Genomic DNA, 21,723 nt, shown 5'->3' with positions numbered 1-21,723 from the left:
ATCACTCTCGGAACTGCATGTTAAAGTGATACAAAGGGGGCAGTAAATATCAGACGGACCTGCTTCCTGTTTTGAAACTGGTTGCCTGTTACTCAAGATGATGGTGATGAAGAAGATGATGTCAGTGCGTGCTGTATAGATCTTCGTGCTGAAGACATGATGGCTGTGAGCTCGGGCTGTAGTACGGTGTTGATGTCGGTGCGGGTGTCGGTTCGGCCGCTCTCTGTGGGCTCAGACTCTCTGCGGCTGCAGCTCAGCATGAACGCGAACCGTGCGGGACTCTTCACGCTCACGCTCAGACACACCGACCGCGGAGGACGCAGCGTGGTACTAACACACACACACACACTCTGTTGCTCACACTCTCTCTTACACTCGCACTCACTCACTTTCACTCAGACCATCTCTCTCTCTCTCTCTCTCTCTCTCTCTCTCTCTCTCTCTCTCTCTCTCTCTCTCTCTCTCTCTCTCTCTCTCTCTCTCTCTCTCTCTCTCTCTCATATATCCTTACGTTCATAACGTTTAGTGCTTTGTCTACCTGTCAGTCTGTCAATCAACCCTGTTTAAACAGTTTACTTTCTTGTAAACACCTCGCTTCTCTCACTCATTGTCTTGTCACACACTTATAAATAAAATTAAAACATTTCAGTTTGCTAAATGCAATTTGCTTTGTGGCATATTGACAATTCTGTGAGACTGATTGTTCCTCACAAGGTAAAGACTGGATTGTCTTGCATCACTTAAGGAACATGTATTATGTATCATACATGTAGGGTGATAATAACTGAAGGGTTTATGATGAGCGGTTCTCTCTCTCAGTCTCTTGCAGAGTTTGATCTGCGTTCAGTGAAGTATGAGATCACGTCGGCTCGATGTCACGAACTGCGTCTCACCAAGCCGCCCCACGACTGTCTCACGTTTACCTTCCGCAGCGAGCAGGAGGCCCAGGAATGGGCAACTGTCATGTTGTCATCACTGAGGGAGTCACACAGAGGTCAGAGGTCACAGCTAAATTTCACACCATACAGCTACTCTATCATATAGTAATGTAGCCTGACTAGGGAGTCACAATTTTCGAATATTCAATTATTTGGGATTATATTAAATGGGTTGTGGAATGTTTTCGGTGCTGATGTGGTGGTGGCACGGTGGAAACAACACGAGACCACCTGACTGTCAAGCCTGGCTCGCACAGTGTTCAGAGTCCGCGCCAACAGCAGCGAGCGTGCCTTCAATATTAGTATTCACTAATACAAATCAATTCTGTTGCAGAGTTTGAGCATGAGCTAATAAATAAAATGCAGCTCATATCTGTTGCTGTCGTTGATGTGAACTATTTACATGTACATTTAGCACTGGAACTGTGGGAACTTTACTGTGGTGTGGGTAGTAGTAAACATATAATCTAACATTCTGATATTCTTAAAGTGATTTATATCTATTGATTTTATTATAGGCAAGACAAGAAAAGTGTTGATTTGAGAGGCAAAAATAATCAAGCGTGGTTAACTCACTGTCGGCTGCTGGATGCTTGCTTGTCACTTTAAAAAACTAAAATTTTAATTTAACAAACAATAAATACTTTTCTTCCTGAACAAGTGCGCAACTCGAGTGTTGCTCACACGCTCACTGTAGACTTGTGGCATGTAACGGTTATGTTAACTTGGGGCAATTGTCAAATAACAGTCATAAGTTTCAGCATGTTACAATAATTATATGGCTTCAGTTAATATAGCCTATCCCCTAATGAATTAAACAGTTTGTTATCATACATACTGAGAGTGTGAATGGTCTCTCTCCCTCTCACATATTTATATGTGTGTAGCTTATACATGCATGCATGTGGGGGAGTTGCGATTTTCGAATAATAATCGAATAATTCCTAGCGATCTTCGAATATTATTTTTGCTTGAAGTGCCCATCCCTAAGCCTGACAAGCCAGACCCTCATCAAGATGTTGGTCTGGGAACTCACCTTTGGCAGGGCTCAATATGAGAGTCGGGATAAACATTTGTCTTTCAAAGTCCCTCTGCACCAATAGCATAGCGCTACAACCAACCAGAGCAGCGAAGAAGGTGAAGTGGAGCTAGTTTATAGATTAAACTTTCGCCATATCCGGTCGGCAAAACTCCGAACACATCTTCCTTTTTTAACAATGACTTCAGTACGCTTAACAACAGGTCTTCCAGAGTTGCGGCCAAAGCCGATTTGAAAGACCGCTGTTTGCCAGCTTCTTTGTTTTTAAGTAGCATACGGAACCGCGGCAGGTCTGCCGTCATTATGTAAAGCCCACCCACCAACTCTATACATGATCTGATTGGCCTGAACAGAGTTTGGTTTTTCCAGCTCGCAAGCCAAGTTGGAGTGGGAGTTGCTAGACTCCCTGGCTGCAAATTTAATTTTCTGCCACTAGGGTGCGTCTAGATTTCTAGGCTAAGAGTAATGGGAAATTCGGATCATTTTACTGACTCGGATCTTTGAATCTCATTTTTCAAAGGAAACGTATTATATTTTTGTGTTATTTCATTAATTTCAGTAGAATATAATTCAAATGTTACATATAATTTCCAAATACCTCAATACATCAACTTGAATACAGTTAATCACATACCTGTATACTAAAAGTTCAGGAAACAGCTTGTGATGCATCATGGTTACTCTTTCAGCCTTAAGACAATTTGCTACTGCTGACTGAGAGAAGCTCTTTATTTAAGTATATAAAGGTTTAAATATGGATATTTTTTGGTTCCACTTTAAGTACTATGTACTTATTTTGTTCATATTATATTGCAAAACACTTTTGCTGATATTGAGGTGGGATAAAGGTAGAGTTAGGGACAGGTGTGGTGGTATGGGTAAGTTTAAGGGTATGGTTACATGTAAGGGGAGTGTCAACAGTGTAATTACAAATGTAACTACAGAAATTAATTATAGATGTAATTACATGTAGGTCATTTTGAAAATTTAAGTACAATGTAAAAACATGTATGTACACAATAAGTCCATTGTATCAAATGAGTAATTACAATGTTAGTACATAGTAGTTAAAGCCGCACTTGGCTACTTTTGCTCTCGGGGTCCCCCTACAGTTTGGAAAAAAGAATGTCCTCAACTACTGTCGTAAGAGCTGTCATCGTACAACAGGGGATGCCATAGCTCCCGTGCATTTGTTGACATGACAACCCTGATAGCCCTGAACTAGTGATGTGCGGGTCGTCTCATGTCAGCATCGGTCGGGCACGCCTCCTTCAGCTCACGCCGACGAGCAAACGCTGGTCACATGTTGATCCTCGTCCTGCCTTTAATCACATCACTTTCTCGTTTCCTCTTATTGCTTTCCTCCAACAAAACCTTTTCTTTCTTATTTGTCTCTGCTGCTTCGGACATGACTATATTATCCGACGAACAAAGTTGGGCTCGCACGTCCGAATTTAAGGAAGTGTGGGTGTTGGTGGAAGTGACGTATATGCCGTAAAGCAGTCGAATTTTGTAGTTCTTTTTTTTCTCGGGTTACTACCCAAAACCCGAAGTTTAAAAGTACGATTAAAAACGATACAGACCCCATCAGGCTATGGCAGACGTGTCATTGAACCTATTGTAAGTTGATTTATCATCACAAGAGTCTTAAAAAATATATTATGAAGGTTGAAAAGTTACCTAGTGCTGATTTAAGGCCACCTAATATAAAGCGGTTCCTATTTTTCTTACACAAATGTGCCACTTTGCTTCAGAAGGCCTTTTTTTTTAACTCCCCGCAGCCGTGTGGAACAGTTATATAATGGATAAATGTACTTTTATGGACTTCAAAAATGACTCAAGAAGTCACTGCCATTATAAAGCTTGGAAGAGCCAGGACATTTTTAATATAACTCCGAGTGTATTCGTCTCGAAGAATGTAATATACACCTAGGATGACTTGAGGGTGAGTAAATCATTGGATAACTTTTTATTCTTGGGTGAACTAACCCTTTTTAAAAGAACAAAAGAAAATAAATTGCAGATCTTGACAGAATAACTGTTGTAACTTTAGTTAGCCTTAGCCTAATCTGTATTTTCAATTTAATTCTTTAATTAAATTAAACAAACGCAGGCTATTATTCAATAAAATGCAGCCAAATTCAACATGTGTGTTTACGGTCTATTTTGGCAGTGTTTTTTTTCTGGGGCCCAGGATATAATTGGGTATTGATTTTTTTTTTTTTTTTAAGGCGATTAATTGTTAAAATTGTGCTTAAAACGTGGTTAAAGCGTGCTTGCCTGACGCGCGAGACATGATCTCTAAAGATTGATCACACCGTTATTATTCATATCTCTCAAAACAAGATCAGAGAGCTCATCAAATCCACCCTTTAGACTTCAAACTCTTTTAAACTCTTATATTTTAGATGCATTGCAAGCAAAATGAGAAGATTGTGAAAACACACACAAAACATAACAGATGTGCTTAAAGGTGCCCTAGAATGAGTTAAACAATATGTTAAATTATTCTCTGATATCTACATAGAGGGTATGTGGCTTATTTAAGGGCAAAAATTGTCCAGATACAGTTTTACAGGTCCATTTACAACCCTATAAATTGTCCCTAGGATGTAATGCTCTGTTTTTGCCTTATTTGGAAGAGTCATGAATATTAATGTTGAACTCTGCTCTGATTGGCTTATTTCAGCCGCTCACAGCAGTTCAGCTGTTCAGTGAAGCGGCTTGTGAGTCCTGACAGAACACAGGCCGACTGAATGACACTTTAAGCACTTTTCTGTGAAAAGAACAAGTATACAATCCTGTGTTTTAACATGTCCAATTTGGCAACCATATGCAAGTGAGCTCTCTCGCGCGTGCGGATGTTATAAAAACACCAATAAACAAGTAGGCTGCATTTTAGCAATCTCCATTTGAGATTTGTTGTTCTGCTTAAAGTGTCATTTCAGTCTACATTTTAGACATGTCTTTTTTCGTCAACGATATTGCATGTTTATTAGGCATGTGCCGATTTTGAATATGCACAATATTGTTATCGTGGGCACTTCAAAATATCGTAAATAATAATTTATTGACAATTATTAAAAAATGTATAATGCACTCAAGAATACTTTGCCCATCTACCGTATAAATTCTCAACACCGGTGTATTCTGCGTCAAAGGGACACACACTCAGATCTAAATCAGAAGCACATGAAGGAGACACTGAATAAAGCGCACGCTTAGTGACAGCAGAGGGCACTGATGAACTGCAGAATGCAGCGATTACCCCGGAAACCCCGCAAACAAAAGCCACCGCTAGTGAAGTTTTTAAAACAGCCATTCGTTTTTTGTAATCTCAATGTTGTTCATCACAGCACCAAATACTTAATACTTAAAGACTTAATAGGCTTTTTATTTTTAAACTTAAACATTTTTATGTTTTTATCTGGACTACAACATGCCCTAATGATTCAATTCTTTTAAATTCTTTGTTATTGTTCATTCAAACTTTGAGACATACGACTTTATTAGTTAACATGTTAATTCATAATGACCAAACTGACAATGAAAAATACGTATAAAGATTTAATTATTCTAAGTAATGTTAATGTCTTAGTTACTGTTTAAAAACAAAATAACCTTTTTAATGGACCTAAGATAAAACTTACAATGATCAGTATTTCTTAACTAACATTACCAAAAACATTATACTTTCTGTAACAAATGTATCTATTGCTCAATCTTGGTTAATGCATTAATTGAGACCTTATTGTTATTTGTTAGCCTACCTGTTGTTCTTTATTGCCAATTTTTTTTGCACTTTAATCTATTTGAAGATTTTACTTTTACAGCTCTGGAAAAAATTAAGAGACCACGTAACATTGATTTCTCAATGTAAAGTGGTCACGTAATTTTTTCCAGAGTTGTATATATTTTTGGTGCATTGTATTATTGTATTTAAACATTCAGTTGTTTTTGTTACTATAAAAATAGTTCTTAAAGCTGTTATGCTATGACAACACTTTTTTGCAACTTATTTCAATATCGTTATAATATCGTATACCGTGATAATAGCTTCAGCAATTAATCACAACATGAAAAATATATATCGGCACATGCCTAATGTTCATATAACGTTAGTCACAATGTAGGCTATGCAGTGACTGTGATGTACTCTGAAATACAAGCATGCAAAAACATCATAGGCCTACTTAAGTTCTAAAAAATATAAATATATAACTTATATTTTTACAAAATGAATAGCCTTGTCAAATGACTGTCGTTTTAACTTATAAGGTGAAAAAGGTGACGTTTGCTAGAAGGATCGAGTGAACGATCTGTAAGCAACGTATCTACGGTTGTATTTTGTAATACAAAATAATGGTACTTGGTGTGTCCTATTGTTACTGTACTAGCATCTTGCATCATCTAGACAATGCTGTCTCTCTAAGAAACTTTAATCAGAATTTAATCTGAAATTGTTTAAACAGGCAATAATTGGATAAATCACTACTTACGGCTTGCAGGAATATAGTTGCCCCTTTCTTCAGTTTAAGACGCTGAGTGAAGCTTGCTTGAAATGGGCCCAACAAACAAACGATCTTGAATTAAATTGTTGTGGTATCCGATTATAATAAACCTCAACCATGACAGTTGACATATGAAAAGTCCTCACATCCCCTGCACAGCCTATGTGTTCTTGAGAGCTACCGTTTTCGCTATTCTCCTGTGTCTTGTTCACCTGCAGTCCCGATGATTCGCTCCGTCAGTTCAGTCTGACAATGAACATGCTTAGACAGATGCAAATGTTGGGGGCGTACATATCAATGATCCCCAACGCTTGCGTCACGGTTGGCATTATGCTGAGAATCACTTATTTTTCCTTAGTGTTTTTCATGCACAAGATTTACATAAGAAGTAGGAGGCAATGGTGTTTGAGACTCACAGTATGTGATGTCCATGTACTGAACTCTTATTATTTCACTATGGCAAGGTTAATTCAATTTTTCATTCTAGGGCACCTTTAACCTTTCTGCTTGATAAATGATTTTCTAAACTTTATTTTAAAGATGGACTCTGCTCTTACTGTGGCTTATTAATCATTCCCTCTTTCTTGTGTCTCAGTTGCCAACATTTCGCACTCCTCGCATGATGGACTGCCGCAAATGAAGTGTGAAGAGAAAAACTTGGTCTTGTCGCTGTCAATGAAAGGTTTGTTTTCTAATGGGAGAGTTGACTGGGTTTAAGCTTGGTTTTCCTTGATCACTTCTTTCGTTCCACCTTTTGAGTATCTGGATCAGTGTGGAAGTGACTAAAAAGTGCACTTTAAAAGGAAAATGGACAGCTTGCAGTGATATTAAACTGGCCTCATACTTTCAAACCACCTGACAAATCCGATTTCAAATTCAGAAACAACAGATCTCATTTATAATAACAGTTTCTGCTGTCTTGAAAATGTCATAAGTCTTAATTTGTCCTTCCCCAAATTAAGGCCTTAAATCAGAGCAAAAAGTATTAAGTTCATAAAGTTATGGCATTAAATGTTGCATGTACTGCAAAAAATGAATATCTTCCTCAGTATTTTTGTTGTTTTTCAGTTTTTATTTGTAGTGTCTGTTCTCTAACTGAACTAAATGATTTTATTACTATTATAAAAATCAAAACGACTGTGTGCGTGGTGCCATGGTGGGCAAAGGATGTAACCAGTGTTGTGATTGAACACCGGCAACACAGCGTATCACAGCAAGCCTAAAGCTTATCTTTTTTTTGAGCCCATTGGCAGCCATCTGTTCTTTTTTTTAATAAAACAACTCACTTCATTTTTATCAGTTTCACAGTAAACAAGACTACTTCGATCTTTTTGCTTCTCATATAAATGTACCTTGATTTAAGAATCTTAATTTGCACTGGAAAACCAGACAAAAATATTGAGAGCATTTTTTTTGCAGTGTGATCAGTAAATAAAGTAAAAGATACGTCCATATTAGGAAGCCTTAAGCCATACTCAAGTCTTAAGCTATTTTTTGTTGTTGTTATAAAATGAATTAAAACGTATACGAAATCTAGGAAGTTGTATTTTTAAACTTTAACATGCTATTACTACTCATTGTGTTTCTCCCTAGACATTTACATAGGGTTCCCTTCATGTTATTCCATATATGCATTCCTTATAATTGTAATTATTATTTTTGAATGTTTTTTTCAGAATTGATTGATCCCTTTATTTATATATATATATATATATATATATATATATATATATATATATATATATATATATATATATATATATATATATATATATATATATATATATATCCCTTTATTTTGTTGTTCTCCATTTGAAAACATCACTCTTAGTTTATTTTGCCTATTGTCATAATATGAAGAAATTTATAAAAGCAGAAGTAAAACAATAAACAAAGGTTCTCCATGTGAGTTATCAGACTTAAAAGATAAATACAGATAAATAAATAAAAAATCTCTTCCTCCTGCTGTAGAGGAGCTGTGTGTAGAGCTTTCTCGAGCAATAGAGGCTGGAGATACTCATGCAGCTGTGCACTACGCCACAGATCTGGCCAGGCAGCGGATCGCACTGACTGTTCAACCAGCGCTGCGGGACGCTGAGGACAAAGAGATAAGGTATGTGTGTGCGCCCTCGTCATGCTTCAATTACAGTAGATCTGTCTCTTGCCTCATGCTTGTTATGGGTATTTAACACAGATTCTTATCTGTGTTGCCACATCTAAAAGTATGTTAATCACTTCTTTGTAATTATTGTAAGAAATATCAGTTAATCATAAATGAGTTAATTTAATATTTTTATTAATAATAATTTAAGCTGTAGATTTAACATGTCAACTCAATTAGTTATTGGGGAAAAATAACAAATTAATTGTTTTACGCATCTGCTCCGCCCCAGACCTACGTAGTTAATTTTACATGTCATACAGTTGATGATGACGAACATGAAGCAGGGCAACAACTCGCTGTGTGATGGAGCCTATAGAATACAGTTAGAATGACCCTTAAATTCAAGATAGCAGAACAACTGTGCTGTGTTTCTGAATAATTGGGTGAACCAATGATTCAATGACCCATTTATAAAGAGAGCCATTTACTTAATTCCTGAATGAATAAGCCATTTGACCAAATCTAATGAATGAATGACTTAATTAGACATTTACCTCCATCTAAATGAGTTTTAATTTCTTTTTAAAATATTGTTTCATTAAAAAAAAAATCATTTTTTTATCGTCCATATTAATAATAAACCTATTAAAGGTATAGTTCACCCAAAAATTCTGTCATCATTTACTCTCATGGCTGTTGAAGCCGTTGAATCAAAGAAAAAAAAATCTAAAGCTATTTTTTGTAATGTCTATTTGATGATTTTCTCATTTAGCATGATAAAAACTTTAAATTATCGCTTGAATGGATATGCTTTCATTTTCAGCTTAGCTGTGGTAGTAGAAGATGCATCATCTTCCTGTTGTGTCACAGTAAAAATCCATCCGCAGGTGACTGTCGCATCTCTGAAGCAGCAGGTAAGAAAGATCAAAATATATCTTGACCAAATATTTTTTTCAAGTCTGTCAAGTCAAAATTTTCAAGTGAAATATTTTTTTCATTTGTCTGATTTGCTGAATTGTTAAATGACCATCTAATAATTTTCTGCCGTGTCTCTTCCAGATGTTTGTTGAGTATGGTTTCCACCCCAGGGTGCAGCGCTGGGTGATTGCTCAGTGCCTGTGTGCCGACGGCCGTTCTTTAGCGTCGTACGGCATCTATAGGGACGGTGACACAGCATTTCTCTACCTCTTGTCTGCCCGCCATGCCTGCCTCGATCACCAGGAGGACCAGGAGAATGGCCTCCCAATGCTGACAGCAGCGGCACCACTAAACACATCGTTGGTCCACACGCCGGCCAGCGGCGGTCCTGGCGGCCATGACTGGAGAGGCTACAGCACATTACCGCCCCGGTTTAGCCACAGCAGCACAGGTGAGCACAATTCACACAAATTTGTTTGGCTGGGTCCAAAATTAGATTTTGGCTATAAATTGCATAAAATAAAATGCAATTTTATTAGTTTGTTTTTTTTAAATATAGATTTTTTAAAATAAAAAAAATCTAATGACTGGAATTGTTTAAGTGTATTTCCTGACATATTAGTGACAAACAGCACAGGTATGTGTTAATCGAAGTATCTTATGTTTGGTGTGAGGAAAATTCCAAGCGTCACATGGAGTTGAGTAGGAAAAATGTATCCTTTATTCGTAGTAAATATCAGTTGAGGATCATCTTTAGTAGATGGCTGTAGTCCTTACATAAGCAATGATCAGACTAGGGACAAAGGGACAAGCTTCTTTTTATACTACCGTTCAAATGTTTGGATTGGGTTAGATTTGTTGTTGTTTTGTTTTGTTTTTGAAAAAATTCCCTTATGCTCTCCAAGGCCTCTAGGGCTTTTCTGCTGATATGGCTGTTTTGTTAGAGATTGCTCTAGTTCAATCACCATGTTGCCCAACTGCAGAGCTGGCATTTCTGTTACTTATAAGAAACATCAAACGAAAAAGCTGTTGAAACGAAAGTGTATGTTAGTTTTTCTACATATTTAAACTTTTAGTTGTACAAATCATCACATGAAATAACATAAAATTGGATAATATTTTAAAATTTGAAGTGCTGGAAAAAATTTAAAGTACATGAAAGCCTCTGAATAGTGCTTGAGTTTAACTCAAAAGGTCGTCTGAACCCTGAGATAAATAATGTAAAAATAATCACAGAAAAAAAAAAAAACCTTTGACTATTTCTTCCACGATACCATGGTTACAGTTAGCTTTGCTTTCATAGTGAATGTTGGCGATTTGTGGACTGAAAAGCCTTCTATAACAATGTTTCTCCTGGTTTCAATGTCAGCGCTGTTTGGTTTATAACAGAAGTTCTCACTGGATCTCTTAACACTGTGTAGTAAGTGTTGCATGATCGAGATCGGCCCGTGAGTAAAACTGTTCTGTGCTTGCGATGCGTTGTCTAGTATTGCTCAGAGCAGCTTTACCGAGTAGCGTGGTTTTGCTACACTTTCGTTTCAACAGCTTTTTCGTTTGATGTTTCTTATAAGTAACAGAAATGCCAGCTCTCAAAAACGTTGCCTGGTCTTACGAGTCTCGATTTGTGCTGCGAGTCAGATGGTGAGGTCAGAATTTGGTGTAAGTAACATGAAAGCATGGATCCATCCTAGCTTCTATCAGCAGTTCTATCAGTACTATCTTCAGTACTATCACCAGCTGGTGGTGTAATGGTGTGAGGGATATTTTCTTGGCACACTTTGGACCTCTTAGTACCAATTGAGCATTGTTTAAACGCCACATTCTGTCTGAGTATTGTTGCTAACCGTTTCCTTCCCTTTACGACTACAATGACTCTTCTGACAGCTAACTCCAGCAGGAAAACTCGCCATGTCACAAAGCTTCGTAAGACCAGGCAACGTTTTTCAAATCTTATATTGTCCAGTTTTGGTGGGCCCCTGTGAATTGTAGCCTCAGTTTCCTGTTGTTAGCTTTCATAAGTGTCACCTGACCTGGTGTGTCTTCTGCTGCTGTAGTTTATCTGCATTAAGCTTCGATATGCTGTGTGTGTACACAGAGGTGGGCACAAATACTTCAAAAACTATTTTGTTACAAACTACAAATACTGGCTCATGAAATGTAACAAAATAAAATACAAAATACTGATGTGAAAAATGTATTTAAATAAAATACATGTAATTAGTATTTTGAAAATACAAAAATACTTTTTTTCCCCTTTTTTTATATGATTAATCATTTACATTTATGCATTTGACAGACACTTTTATCCAAAGCAACTTACATTGTATTCAAGGTACACATTTTACATGAGTGATAAAACATTGTAAAAAACATTTTACAAGGTACACATTAATCATTATATGTGTGGATTTGTTTTACACATGAGACTCTAACTGCCTTGACCACGTATGCCTTTTCCATAGTGGAATGGCTCTGCATGCGAAATTATTGAAAAACAATAGGATTGATGATTATTTTATACAAATTCCGACAGAATATCAATATTTCTCATTTGTAATATGTTTAAAAACGTGTAAAAACTGCAGATGAATTTTATATTGTGCACTTGCTTAGCATGGTGATTTCAGTGGCGTTACGGCCTTACAACGATTTCAGTGGAGTTATGAGCTTATGACGATCTTATAAGGCACCTTTTTTTCTCTATAATGCCGTTCAGTGTGCGTGTAGACTCTATATTTTTCACAAAAGACTTTTCAAAAGGCCGTTTTTAAGAGGAGCAGCGCCACTTCTAGCCTAGAAATCAAGACGCACCCTAGCGGTAGCAAATCTAATCTGCCGCTAATCTAGCAACTCTCAATACACGTCTGAGCTGTACAAACCAAACTCTGGTCAGGCCAATCAAATCGTGTATAGAGTCGGTGGGTGGGGCTTAACATGATGATGGCCGAGTTGCGTGCTACTTAAAAAAATAAAGAAGCTGGCAAACGACGGTTTTTCGAATCGGCTTGGGCCGCGACTCTGGGAGACTTGGAGTTGAGCTTTTCTTTGAGAAAAGAACGGCACTGAAATCATTCAAGAAGGGAAGATGTGTTTTCTCTATGCTTTGCCTTATATGTTGCTTTGGTTGGTTGTAGCGCTATCCAATAGTGACAGAGCGACACTCGTCATAATCTGAAAGCCCCGCCCACGCAATCTGAAAGGGAGGGAAACAAACAAACCGTCTCGATTGACTGTCTATTGCGTGAGGCTGCCTCCTTGTTATTTCTGACTTATAACAAAAAACGAACAATGTCTAAAAGCCGATATGTGACAAGGGGTACAGAAAACAAGCTAAACAACACACAACCAAAAACCCAGAAGTTTTTATAAGCTGTTGACCCCATAAAAACAGCGTTTAAAGACATAAAAGTGCATACATGCGATAGAGACAGAGCGTGACAAGTTATATTACACTGAGAACTACGCCCACTGGAGGCGAAAGCCTGTATTCACTTTTGTCTCCGTAAACGCTCATTTTTTGGGGTTGACAACTTAGAAAAATGTAGTTACCGGTATATGTTTTTTTAGCTTGTTTGCTGTATACACCTTGTCACATATCAGCGTTTATACATTGTTCTGTTTTTTTGTAATGAGTCCGAAATGACAAGGAGGCAGCTTCACGCAATACAAAGTCAATGGAGAGCATTGGATTGTGTGGGCGTGGCCTAAATAAGCTCTGTCTCTATGGTGAGTTTGAGAAGTGGCGTAGCCCAACAAGCCAGACCCACATCAAGATGTTGGCTCTGGCTTGTCAGGCTACGCCACTTCTTCTCCTGTGTTCAAAACTTGTTCACTTCTTGGAGAGACCCGGTCCAGAGCTATTAGGGTGTCACGTGATTTTCGTGCATCTAACCTGGACATTGCAATTGCCAACATCAGACCGAAAATATGGCAAAATCATTTACTATGGTGATAAGCATTATATATTACTGTTTGACACTGTGAAGCTGCTTTGACACAATCGTGATTGTAAAAGCGCTATATAAATAAAGTTGATTGATAAGCATATGGAGATTTTTCTTAAGTATTTAAGTATTTGAAATACTTAAATACACTCCCTCAAAATATTTTGTTACAAACTACATTTAATTTTTTCCACACCTGCAAAATACAAATTACAAAATACACTAAAGTAATTAAATACATATTTAAAATACATTTAATTGAAATACTGCCCATGTCTGTGTGTACAGAGATGCTCTTCTGCATGAGACCAGTGGTTATTTGAGTTAGTGTTGTCTTTCTATCAGCTCAAACAGGTCTGTCTGTTCTCCTCTGACCTCTGGCATCAACAAGGCATTTTCACCCTCAGAACTGCCAATCACTCTTTTTGTCGGATCATTCTCTGTAAACTCTAGAGATGGTTTTACCAGTAGATCAGCAGTTTCTGAAATACTCAGACTAGCCTGTCTGGCACCAACTATGTTATCTCAATTTCATTTGTCTGCCGCGATAAGTTACGGTGTAGCCTGTGTACTGTCATAGCCTACATGTTTTCATAATGCAGAATATTCACTCAGCGCGCTGTCAGGCAGTTTGGGGCTGCCCACTGAACGAGTGTGTGCACTCGAATGCCGTGACATCGTGAGCTCACGCAAACAATCTAGTAGTAACAGTTCGCAATTATGTCCATATATCCTTGCTTTTCTTGTAAACCCGATAAAATCCATGGCAATGAATGTCATCGGGGATGTTTAATCCACAAGCATTCTGAGAATTATTCCTACTTGTCGTTCACATCAATCTAAAAGTTGTCCTTTTAGGCTATAGGCGATTTTCATTCAAAGATGTTAAAGTAATTAAGCTATAGCCTATTGTATCATTTTTTTGCTAGATAAAAACATTAAAAACATATTGCAATAAATAATTTCTCTGTTTAGCCTATGAATGGGCAATCCGATCCAGTCAGTGCTGTCATTAGAGTGTGATAGCCAAACTTAACCCTTGATTAACCAGCGGCACTATTTGCTATTTATCTTATTACAATCACATGCATTTTTACATGATTTGTTATTTGTTCTATTTTTATATCTTTGCATTATATATGCAAATGTTTACTCATTAGAAATAATCTTATCTTGTTCATATAATTCAGTGTCACCTATCAACCTGTAAGTTTTGCTGCACAGCAATGAAGATACTCTTTACTAGAGGTATTGTGTCCTTAATAATGGCATCAGAATGCAACCAAAGCACATGATGGTAATAAGAAGATGGCTATAATTAATTGTAAATCATCCAAAATAAATGCCATGATCATTACATTTTATACAGGTGTTACTATATTGATTTTGTAAAAGGTGATCAGCAACCAAATATTGATAATATGGAAGTTACTGCCTTTTGCCTTGGCATGACTCCACATTTTTTGCAGACAATACAAAGGCAGAGTGCAGTAACTTCAAAATTGTGTGTGTGTGTGTGTGTGTGTGTGTGTGTGTGTGTGTGTGTGTGTGTGTGTGTGTGTGTGTGTGTGTGTGTGTGTGTGTGTGTGTGTGTGTGTGTATTTTGTTATGATTTTATTGAATGCATTGTTCTTGTATAGCCTTTTACTTTGGAATTTTAAGAGCAATAAACATATATTGCAATGTTAAAGGGTTACTTCAGCGATTAGCATATGGCTTTGTATCAGTAGAAACCCTGGAGAATGATCAAATTATTGTGCTTTCCCCCCTCATATCCCCCTGAGACAAGAGATTTATGCATTTTATTTCTGGAAAAATTCCTCCTATGATGCAAAATGACGATTTTTGCATCATAGGAGGAATGTTTGCCCAAAGGCTAAAGACTACATCCAGCAGAGGGAGCTATTTCCGCATGTTTTGAATCTGCGCATGGGGGATGGGAGATTACACTCAGCTGGCAGGGAGAGCTCAGCTTGCAGACAGGATAATTTAAACAGAGCTATCGTGAGCAATGTAAGTCTTTTAACTTCTCAAATTCATTTCTATGAAAGTTAAGCTTGCAAAGGCATGAACTGAAACGCGTGCCAGACTGAACTCCTGTGTGAATGTATGCCGCGAATGTAGTCGCGATTACCTCAGCTCTCATCACTCCTGCAGTTAGTGCTCAGGGCTGTGACACTCATTATATTGAACAGACACGTTCAGTTTTTAATTGTAGTGTCTTCTCTAACTCAGTCACAGTAATGAAGTTGGTGGTGTTGGGAATGGCCTCACAGGGCAGCGAAGCATTCTGGGAATTGTAGTCTTTCATCCCCATGGGACAAAAATACATTTTCTGTCTTTTCTCAGTCTAGAAGACACCAAATTCAAAAATAATTTCACATTTCTACTGCATTGATGACCCAGTTTAAATACAGATTCATCTTCCCAGCGCTGAAGTACCCCTTTAAGGAATTAGTTTTTTTCATTCAGATAATTAAATCAACATGTATAAATTGCTATTAGGCAATTAATGGGGAGATAATCGGTAATCGAATCGAACCGTAACCGAATCGGACAGGAAAAAAATTTATCGTTAGATTAATCGATGCATCGAAAAAATAATCGCTAGATTAATCGTTTAAAAAATAATCGTTTATCCCAGCCCTATTGAAAAGTATTAATTTCTTACTAATTCCAGACTTCTGAAAGGTTGTAGGTATCAGGGATCTAAAACTGGCTCTTGCATTACCACGGCTTGCTTCAATGTGTTTTTCTCATTGTTGAATAGGCAGTAGTGGGTGTGGTCCAGACAAACCTAGCGTCAATGACATCATTAACCTTGAGATGTTGCAACTTGGACGATCCAAACTGAAATCAAGTAACACGCAGGTAATAATTACATGCCATTCACATTTAGCGTTTTTTTTTTAACTAACAAATGCAGCCAGATTGTAAATAAGTCACAGCCACACAATCATGAACCACGAAAACACACACTCCCACAGACAGTGCCATTGTATAGCTTATGGACAACTTAAAATGTTATGAAACTTTTCAAAGAAAGAGGAATGATTCCATGAAAAACACAACATTATAAGGTATATTTGTATACATTAGTATCCCCTGATTGATGTGAATCAGTCTTCCTGTTTCATGCACATAACAAATGCAAATATTTGGATTATATATAACCAACAGTTGCATTTTTGTCTCTCTCTTCAGCCAGGCTGGTCCTGCCCTTCCTGTACATACATAAATAAGTCTACAAGACCAGGCTGTGAAATCTGCAGCACAGATCGACCAAACCCTCCCAATCCCAGTAGCGTTCAACAGGTGACTTCACACAACAACTACACCTGTTACACAACTAGACAACATTGACTGTGTCAGAACAGTGTGGGATATTATGCATTTGTTTTTCTCTATTACAGGAAAAAGTAAGAAGATCTAACCAGTGAAACTGTAAATACACACAGATACAGAGACTAAAACCCTAAAATGATCTCCCTTTCATTCACGTTTCGAACGACATGTGGGGAAGTACATCCAAACTCCATCTCTCGCCCTCCATCCTGAGGTTTGACATGCTAGTCCTGCACTTGTAGTTTTAATAAGAATGTTGTTTGCAGCAGAGCTTCAAACTCCCATTGTGGCTATGCAGCGGTAATGTCAGTTGGTTTTCCTGGTCGTGTCACAGTGCAGTTGTCAGTTACTAGTAACTGCCCAATTGATTTTTTTTGGTCGGTTTTTCTTAACTGAATACTGCTGTGACCGTATTATTGGATAGGCTTCCGAAGTTATTTTGGTTAATTTTATCAGCTAAGAAAAAAAATAAACAGAAGCCTTGTCATCTATGGCACTTGATGGTATAAACTAAATTTATTTATTGACAATGGCACAAGTTCTTGTTTCAAGGTTGTAGATTCAGATCTGAAGTAAAAAAATAATTAATAAATAAAATAAAATAAACAATCCTGGCAAAACTTCAGTGTAAAATGAAATGCTGATTAAACATGCAGCATTTCAGGCTCTGTTTTTAAACATCTTTACTGAAAAAGAAGGTTCTGTACTTCAGATTTGCATTGTATCCATTTGCAGATGCGACTACTTTTGCTCTTTATTCACAAACTCATTTGCTGTGTATTGTAATGTCAGCTTGTGTAACGGTTTATGAATATTCTTTACTCACTACACGGTAGAGCTGCACGATTGTAAAATAGAGATTGCGATTCTGGGAAAAAAAACATTAGACAACTAAACAAAATAACATGCTAACTAGAGGTTCTGACAAACAGTGTTGGGGGTAACTCATTACAGGTAACTTGAGTTACATAATCCGATGACTTTTTCAAGTAACTAGTAAAGTAATGCATTTCTATATACAACAAAATACCTGAGTTACTTTTTCAAATAAGTAATGCAAGTTACTTTGTTTTCCCATTTATTGACAGCTCTTTTGTCCCAATGTTGAGACAAATAGTAAGTTTGGAGATGGTTATTGTAATTTTAGGCTGTTTGTGTGTGCGTTTGTGTGCGTGTGTATATAGCCCAGTGAAAAAAGTTTTTCTTAAAAAGTAACAATTATTTACTCTTTAAGGGGGTAATGCAAACTTGTAATGCATTCATTTTCAAAGTAACTTTCCTCAACACTGCTGAAAAAATCTATTTAAAACGTATATTAATTTGAACCAAATAATAAAAAAAATATTTGAATGGAGTCTGTATGATGTATATATAATATAATGTATAATGTAAATGACTTTATACATTTACATTATACATTTACAAATATGCATTTGGCAGACGCTTTTATCCAAAGCGACTTACATTGCATTTTTAAGGTACACATTTTACATTTTTGTCAATTCTCAATTCTTGTAAATTACTCTGGTACCATTTCCGCCTGGATTTGGCCTACCCAAATTTAAAAGCTTCCCATACACACATACAGTGGTCTAAGTTCAAAATGTTGGTGTTATTTTACAGGAAACCCTTTGAAGTTACATAAAACACTGCTAAAAGTGATAAACATGTAAGGATAAGTTGTCTAAGCTGTTATAACCCCCCCAAAAAATAGATGCCCCCCTTCAGACTCACAACTCACAAAGCACTGTTACACACTTTCAAAAATGTATTTATACCAACAAAAAAAAAACTTTTTTTGGGGGGGGGTAATACAGCTTAGACAACATATACTTACATGTTTATGACTTTTAGCAGTGTTTTATGTAACTTTAAAGGGTTTCCTGTAAAATGACACCAAAATTTTGAACTTGGACCACTGTATGTGTGTATGTGAAGCTTTTCAATTTGAGTAGGCCAAATCCAGGCAGAAATCCCAAAAAATGGTCTTGAAGTTTAAGTGGATAAGTTTAATTGCATTAGTTTAATCTAAGAATTGTGTTTACATAAGGTAAAGTTTAACCACAAAATTAGGGAAGCCCGCTTCCGCCATTAAAAAAAAAAAATAGTATGTGTGACTTTTTATCTCAGAATTCTGACTTTTTTCTCTCACAATTGCTAGTTAAAAAGTCAGATTTGTGACTTTATAACTCATAATTGTGAGGGGAAAAATAGTAAAAATTGTGACTTTACAACTCGCAATTGTTAGAAAAGTCTCAATTACTCTTTATTTTTTCATTTAGTGGCGGAAACGGGCTTCTATACAATATTGCTAAAATCCATTATCATCACATGAGCTTGCATGTAAACGCACTAAATGTCTCATTCATAAAGACTTTTTTCGTTATTGGATGAATCGTATTTGTGGATGAATCACATTTGTGAATAAATATTTTGCACTCACTTGTCACCACCTCTTGGTGTAACGATAAGCAATATAATACATAGTGTAAAAGTGATTTACTTAGAATTTATTTTGTGTTTAACTTTCTACCCAAACGATAAACTTTTATCTCATTATTTGAATCTTTGTATCGAATAAATAACGATAATGTGTGGTTAAAATGTTTGTGACGCTGCTTCATACTGTACATTTACATGAAAGCTGCTCTTTTTCCGGATTAGCTGGAGCACAGACGCAGATTTGAATGTTTCAGTGCGATGATCGTTCTCCAAAAAGTCTTTGGTTCAAACAGATTCCCTCACAAGGGTCAGCGGAACATGAGCAGCACATGTTTTGTTACTGCCCATGTCAATGAATGAGAATGCTCGAAAGCGTGATGACCGATCCTCTCATTCATTAACATGGGCAGCAATGAAATATGCGGTGTTCACACACTGCTGATGCTTGTGATGTGAAACAGGCTGACAGACCCCGATAGCACATGTACATCACAGAGACGGATATTTGATGTCTGCGGTTACATCTGCAGAAGAATTTAAGTGTTTGCTCATCTGCAATATGTATCCGAGATGTTTCCTGTCATTTAGAAAATGTCTTTTAAGATGTTTGTTGGTGAATGCAAAACTGCTTTTTCTAAGATGGTTATCAGATGTTTTCCAGATCTTTAACAGACATCATAGAGACGGAAGTGTGCTATAAATAGTGGTATTGTCATTTAGGAATAAAATCACATGGGTGTTTGAATTGAGATCGCCATCTTTGAACAAATAACCGTGCAGCTCTACTTACCAGCATGCAAGTCAGTGTTATTGTCTGTTGCATAAGTGTACTGGAAAAGGACAAATATCGGTTTACTACTATTTATGTTCAGCAAGCTCTATTTTAGGGGCTTTAAGTTTTAAATGTGACTGTCATTATGTGATGCGGCCAGTATATAGTGACAAAACAATCTGAGTGAGACTTTCATAAATGCATGTTGTGTAAATTTTAAATATTCCTTATCTAACTGACTGGGAATTCTCATTGAAGACGTTGTTCATGTTTGGAACAAATAAAACTACAATCATAACAGGGTTATTAAGTGCATTTATTTTATTTTTATATATAAATAGAGCATATTATTTAATGAAATGTCTATTGGGTTGAATTGTAATTGTATTGATTATATGTGTATTGTAAATGATTGTGTTATAAATGTCTTGCCAAAAAAAAATGTCTACCTGCATTTCACTATGGCTTTGCTGTGAATAAACAATGGATTGAGAAGCTTAAGATAAGACTCTTTAAATGTGCAATATTTTACTGTTTAGTAATGTAAAGTACTCTGTCTTGTTGTAAATTTCTTTTGTTTTATTTAACCTAAAATGTTCAATAGTTATCTGACATGAATCGAAACCTGAACTTCTCCCTGCACCTCAATCGTTGAACTTTCTGTAAATGTTTGAAGAATTCAAGGAGACACATGGTTTTAGTTTTAGGTAGATGGAAAAAATGGGGCCGTTGCATAATTTGTATTTTAATTTATGTATACTTTGACTGGATACACTGGATACCACCTCAATTATGATGTAAAGAGACATTTATGAAGAATCAACATTGTATTCAGCTGTGCTGGCAGCCACCAGAATGATTTTATTCACTACCAGGCTTATTAAACTTACCTTATACTATGTCTAGAATTAAAAAAAACTTGAAATGCTAATTTTATGGTGCTTTCACACCTACCTTGTTTGGTCCGGATTTTCGGACTTTTCAGTTTGGTCCAACTAAAAATTACAGGTGTGAAACCTCCCTCGGACCATGGTCCGGACCAAACAGATGAAATTTTGTAATCAAATGTAAAATAATTGCATATTTCACTGTTTAAATTAAAGATTAGGCCTTATTAAACTTACACAAGCTATTCAATCAAAAGTAGAGTTTAGATTCTCTGCCCGAGCCCGAACTGACCCGCGGGCCAAGATTTTCCGGCATTATCCTCGGGTCGGGCCGGGCCCTTGATCAAGCTTTTGTTTTTTTAATCATAAGCCTACTTTACTAGTCTAATTGGGTGGGCAGAAAGCTATACTATAATCAGAAATTATATATATTTTTATCAAAGTAAGAACTAATACAACAACTAAGAAACAAATGTGTAGGCTACAAAGTTGCACAAGTCAGGATTAGTGTAAAAATGCGCATTAAACTCACAGCTTGTGTGCTGTGTCAAGAGCTGCTTGCGTGAACACTGCACTTTGCTTAATTAAATATCTTTGAATCATTTCATTTAAAAGTGGACATTTCAAGCCTTCTATACGCATATTTCTCATGTCTGTGAGGCAAGTAGCCTGCTGAGTTTCGGTTTATTTATGAGACGCTCGCTCCAGTTCATGAGCAATAAAAGCGATCACTCCCACAACTTCATGTCACTATCACCCCGGGCTCGGACACAACGTGCACGGGCTCGGGTAGAGCACATGATTTTTTGAGCCCGATCTAACC

At 36.8% G+C, this 21,723-nt stretch overlaps 1 protein-coding gene across 1 annotated transcript; it reads left to right on the top strand.

Moving 5' to 3' along the window:
• The first annotated feature begins 37 nt into the window (after positions 1 to 37).
• Positions 38 to 18,403, top strand: sharpin (SHANK-associated RH domain interacting protein). Its single transcript, XM_067452184.1, has 9 exons — positions 38 to 327; positions 820 to 994; positions 7,084 to 7,170; positions 8,460 to 8,601; positions 9,416 to 9,506; positions 9,652 to 9,961; positions 16,225 to 16,325; positions 16,659 to 16,769; positions 16,868 to 18,403. The coding sequence occupies exons 1-9, from the start codon at positions 157 to 159 to the stop codon at positions 16,892 to 16,894; spliced, it is 1,215 nt and encodes a 404-aa protein (XP_067308285.1). The 5' UTR covers positions 38 to 156; the 3' UTR covers positions 16,895 to 18,403.
• Positions 18,404 to 21,723: the final 3,320 nt, after the last annotated feature.

Source organism: Pseudorasbora parva, chromosome 9 (assembly GCF_024679245.1).
Source record: "Pseudorasbora parva isolate DD20220531a chromosome 9, ASM2467924v1, whole genome shotgun sequence".
Classification (NCBI taxonomy): Eukaryota; Metazoa; Chordata; class Actinopteri; order Cypriniformes; family Gobionidae; genus Pseudorasbora; species Pseudorasbora parva.
This window is presented reverse-complemented; position numbering and strand designations above follow the sequence as displayed.

Excerpts from the sequence above, each read along its gene's own strand:
- sharpin (XM_067452184.1), top strand. The coding sequence starts at position 157 with ATGATGGCTGTGAGCTCGGGCTGTAGTACGGTGTTGATGTCGGTGCGG. Across the intron at positions 995-7,083 it reads ACTGAGGGAGTCACACAGAG|TTGCCAACATTTCGCACTCC; the intron begins GTCAGAGGTCAC and ends CTTGTGTCTCAG. Across the intron at positions 8,602-9,415 it reads GCTGAGGACAAAGAGATAAG|CTTAGCTGTGGTAGTAGAAG; the intron begins GTATGTGTGTGC and ends TTTCATTTTCAG.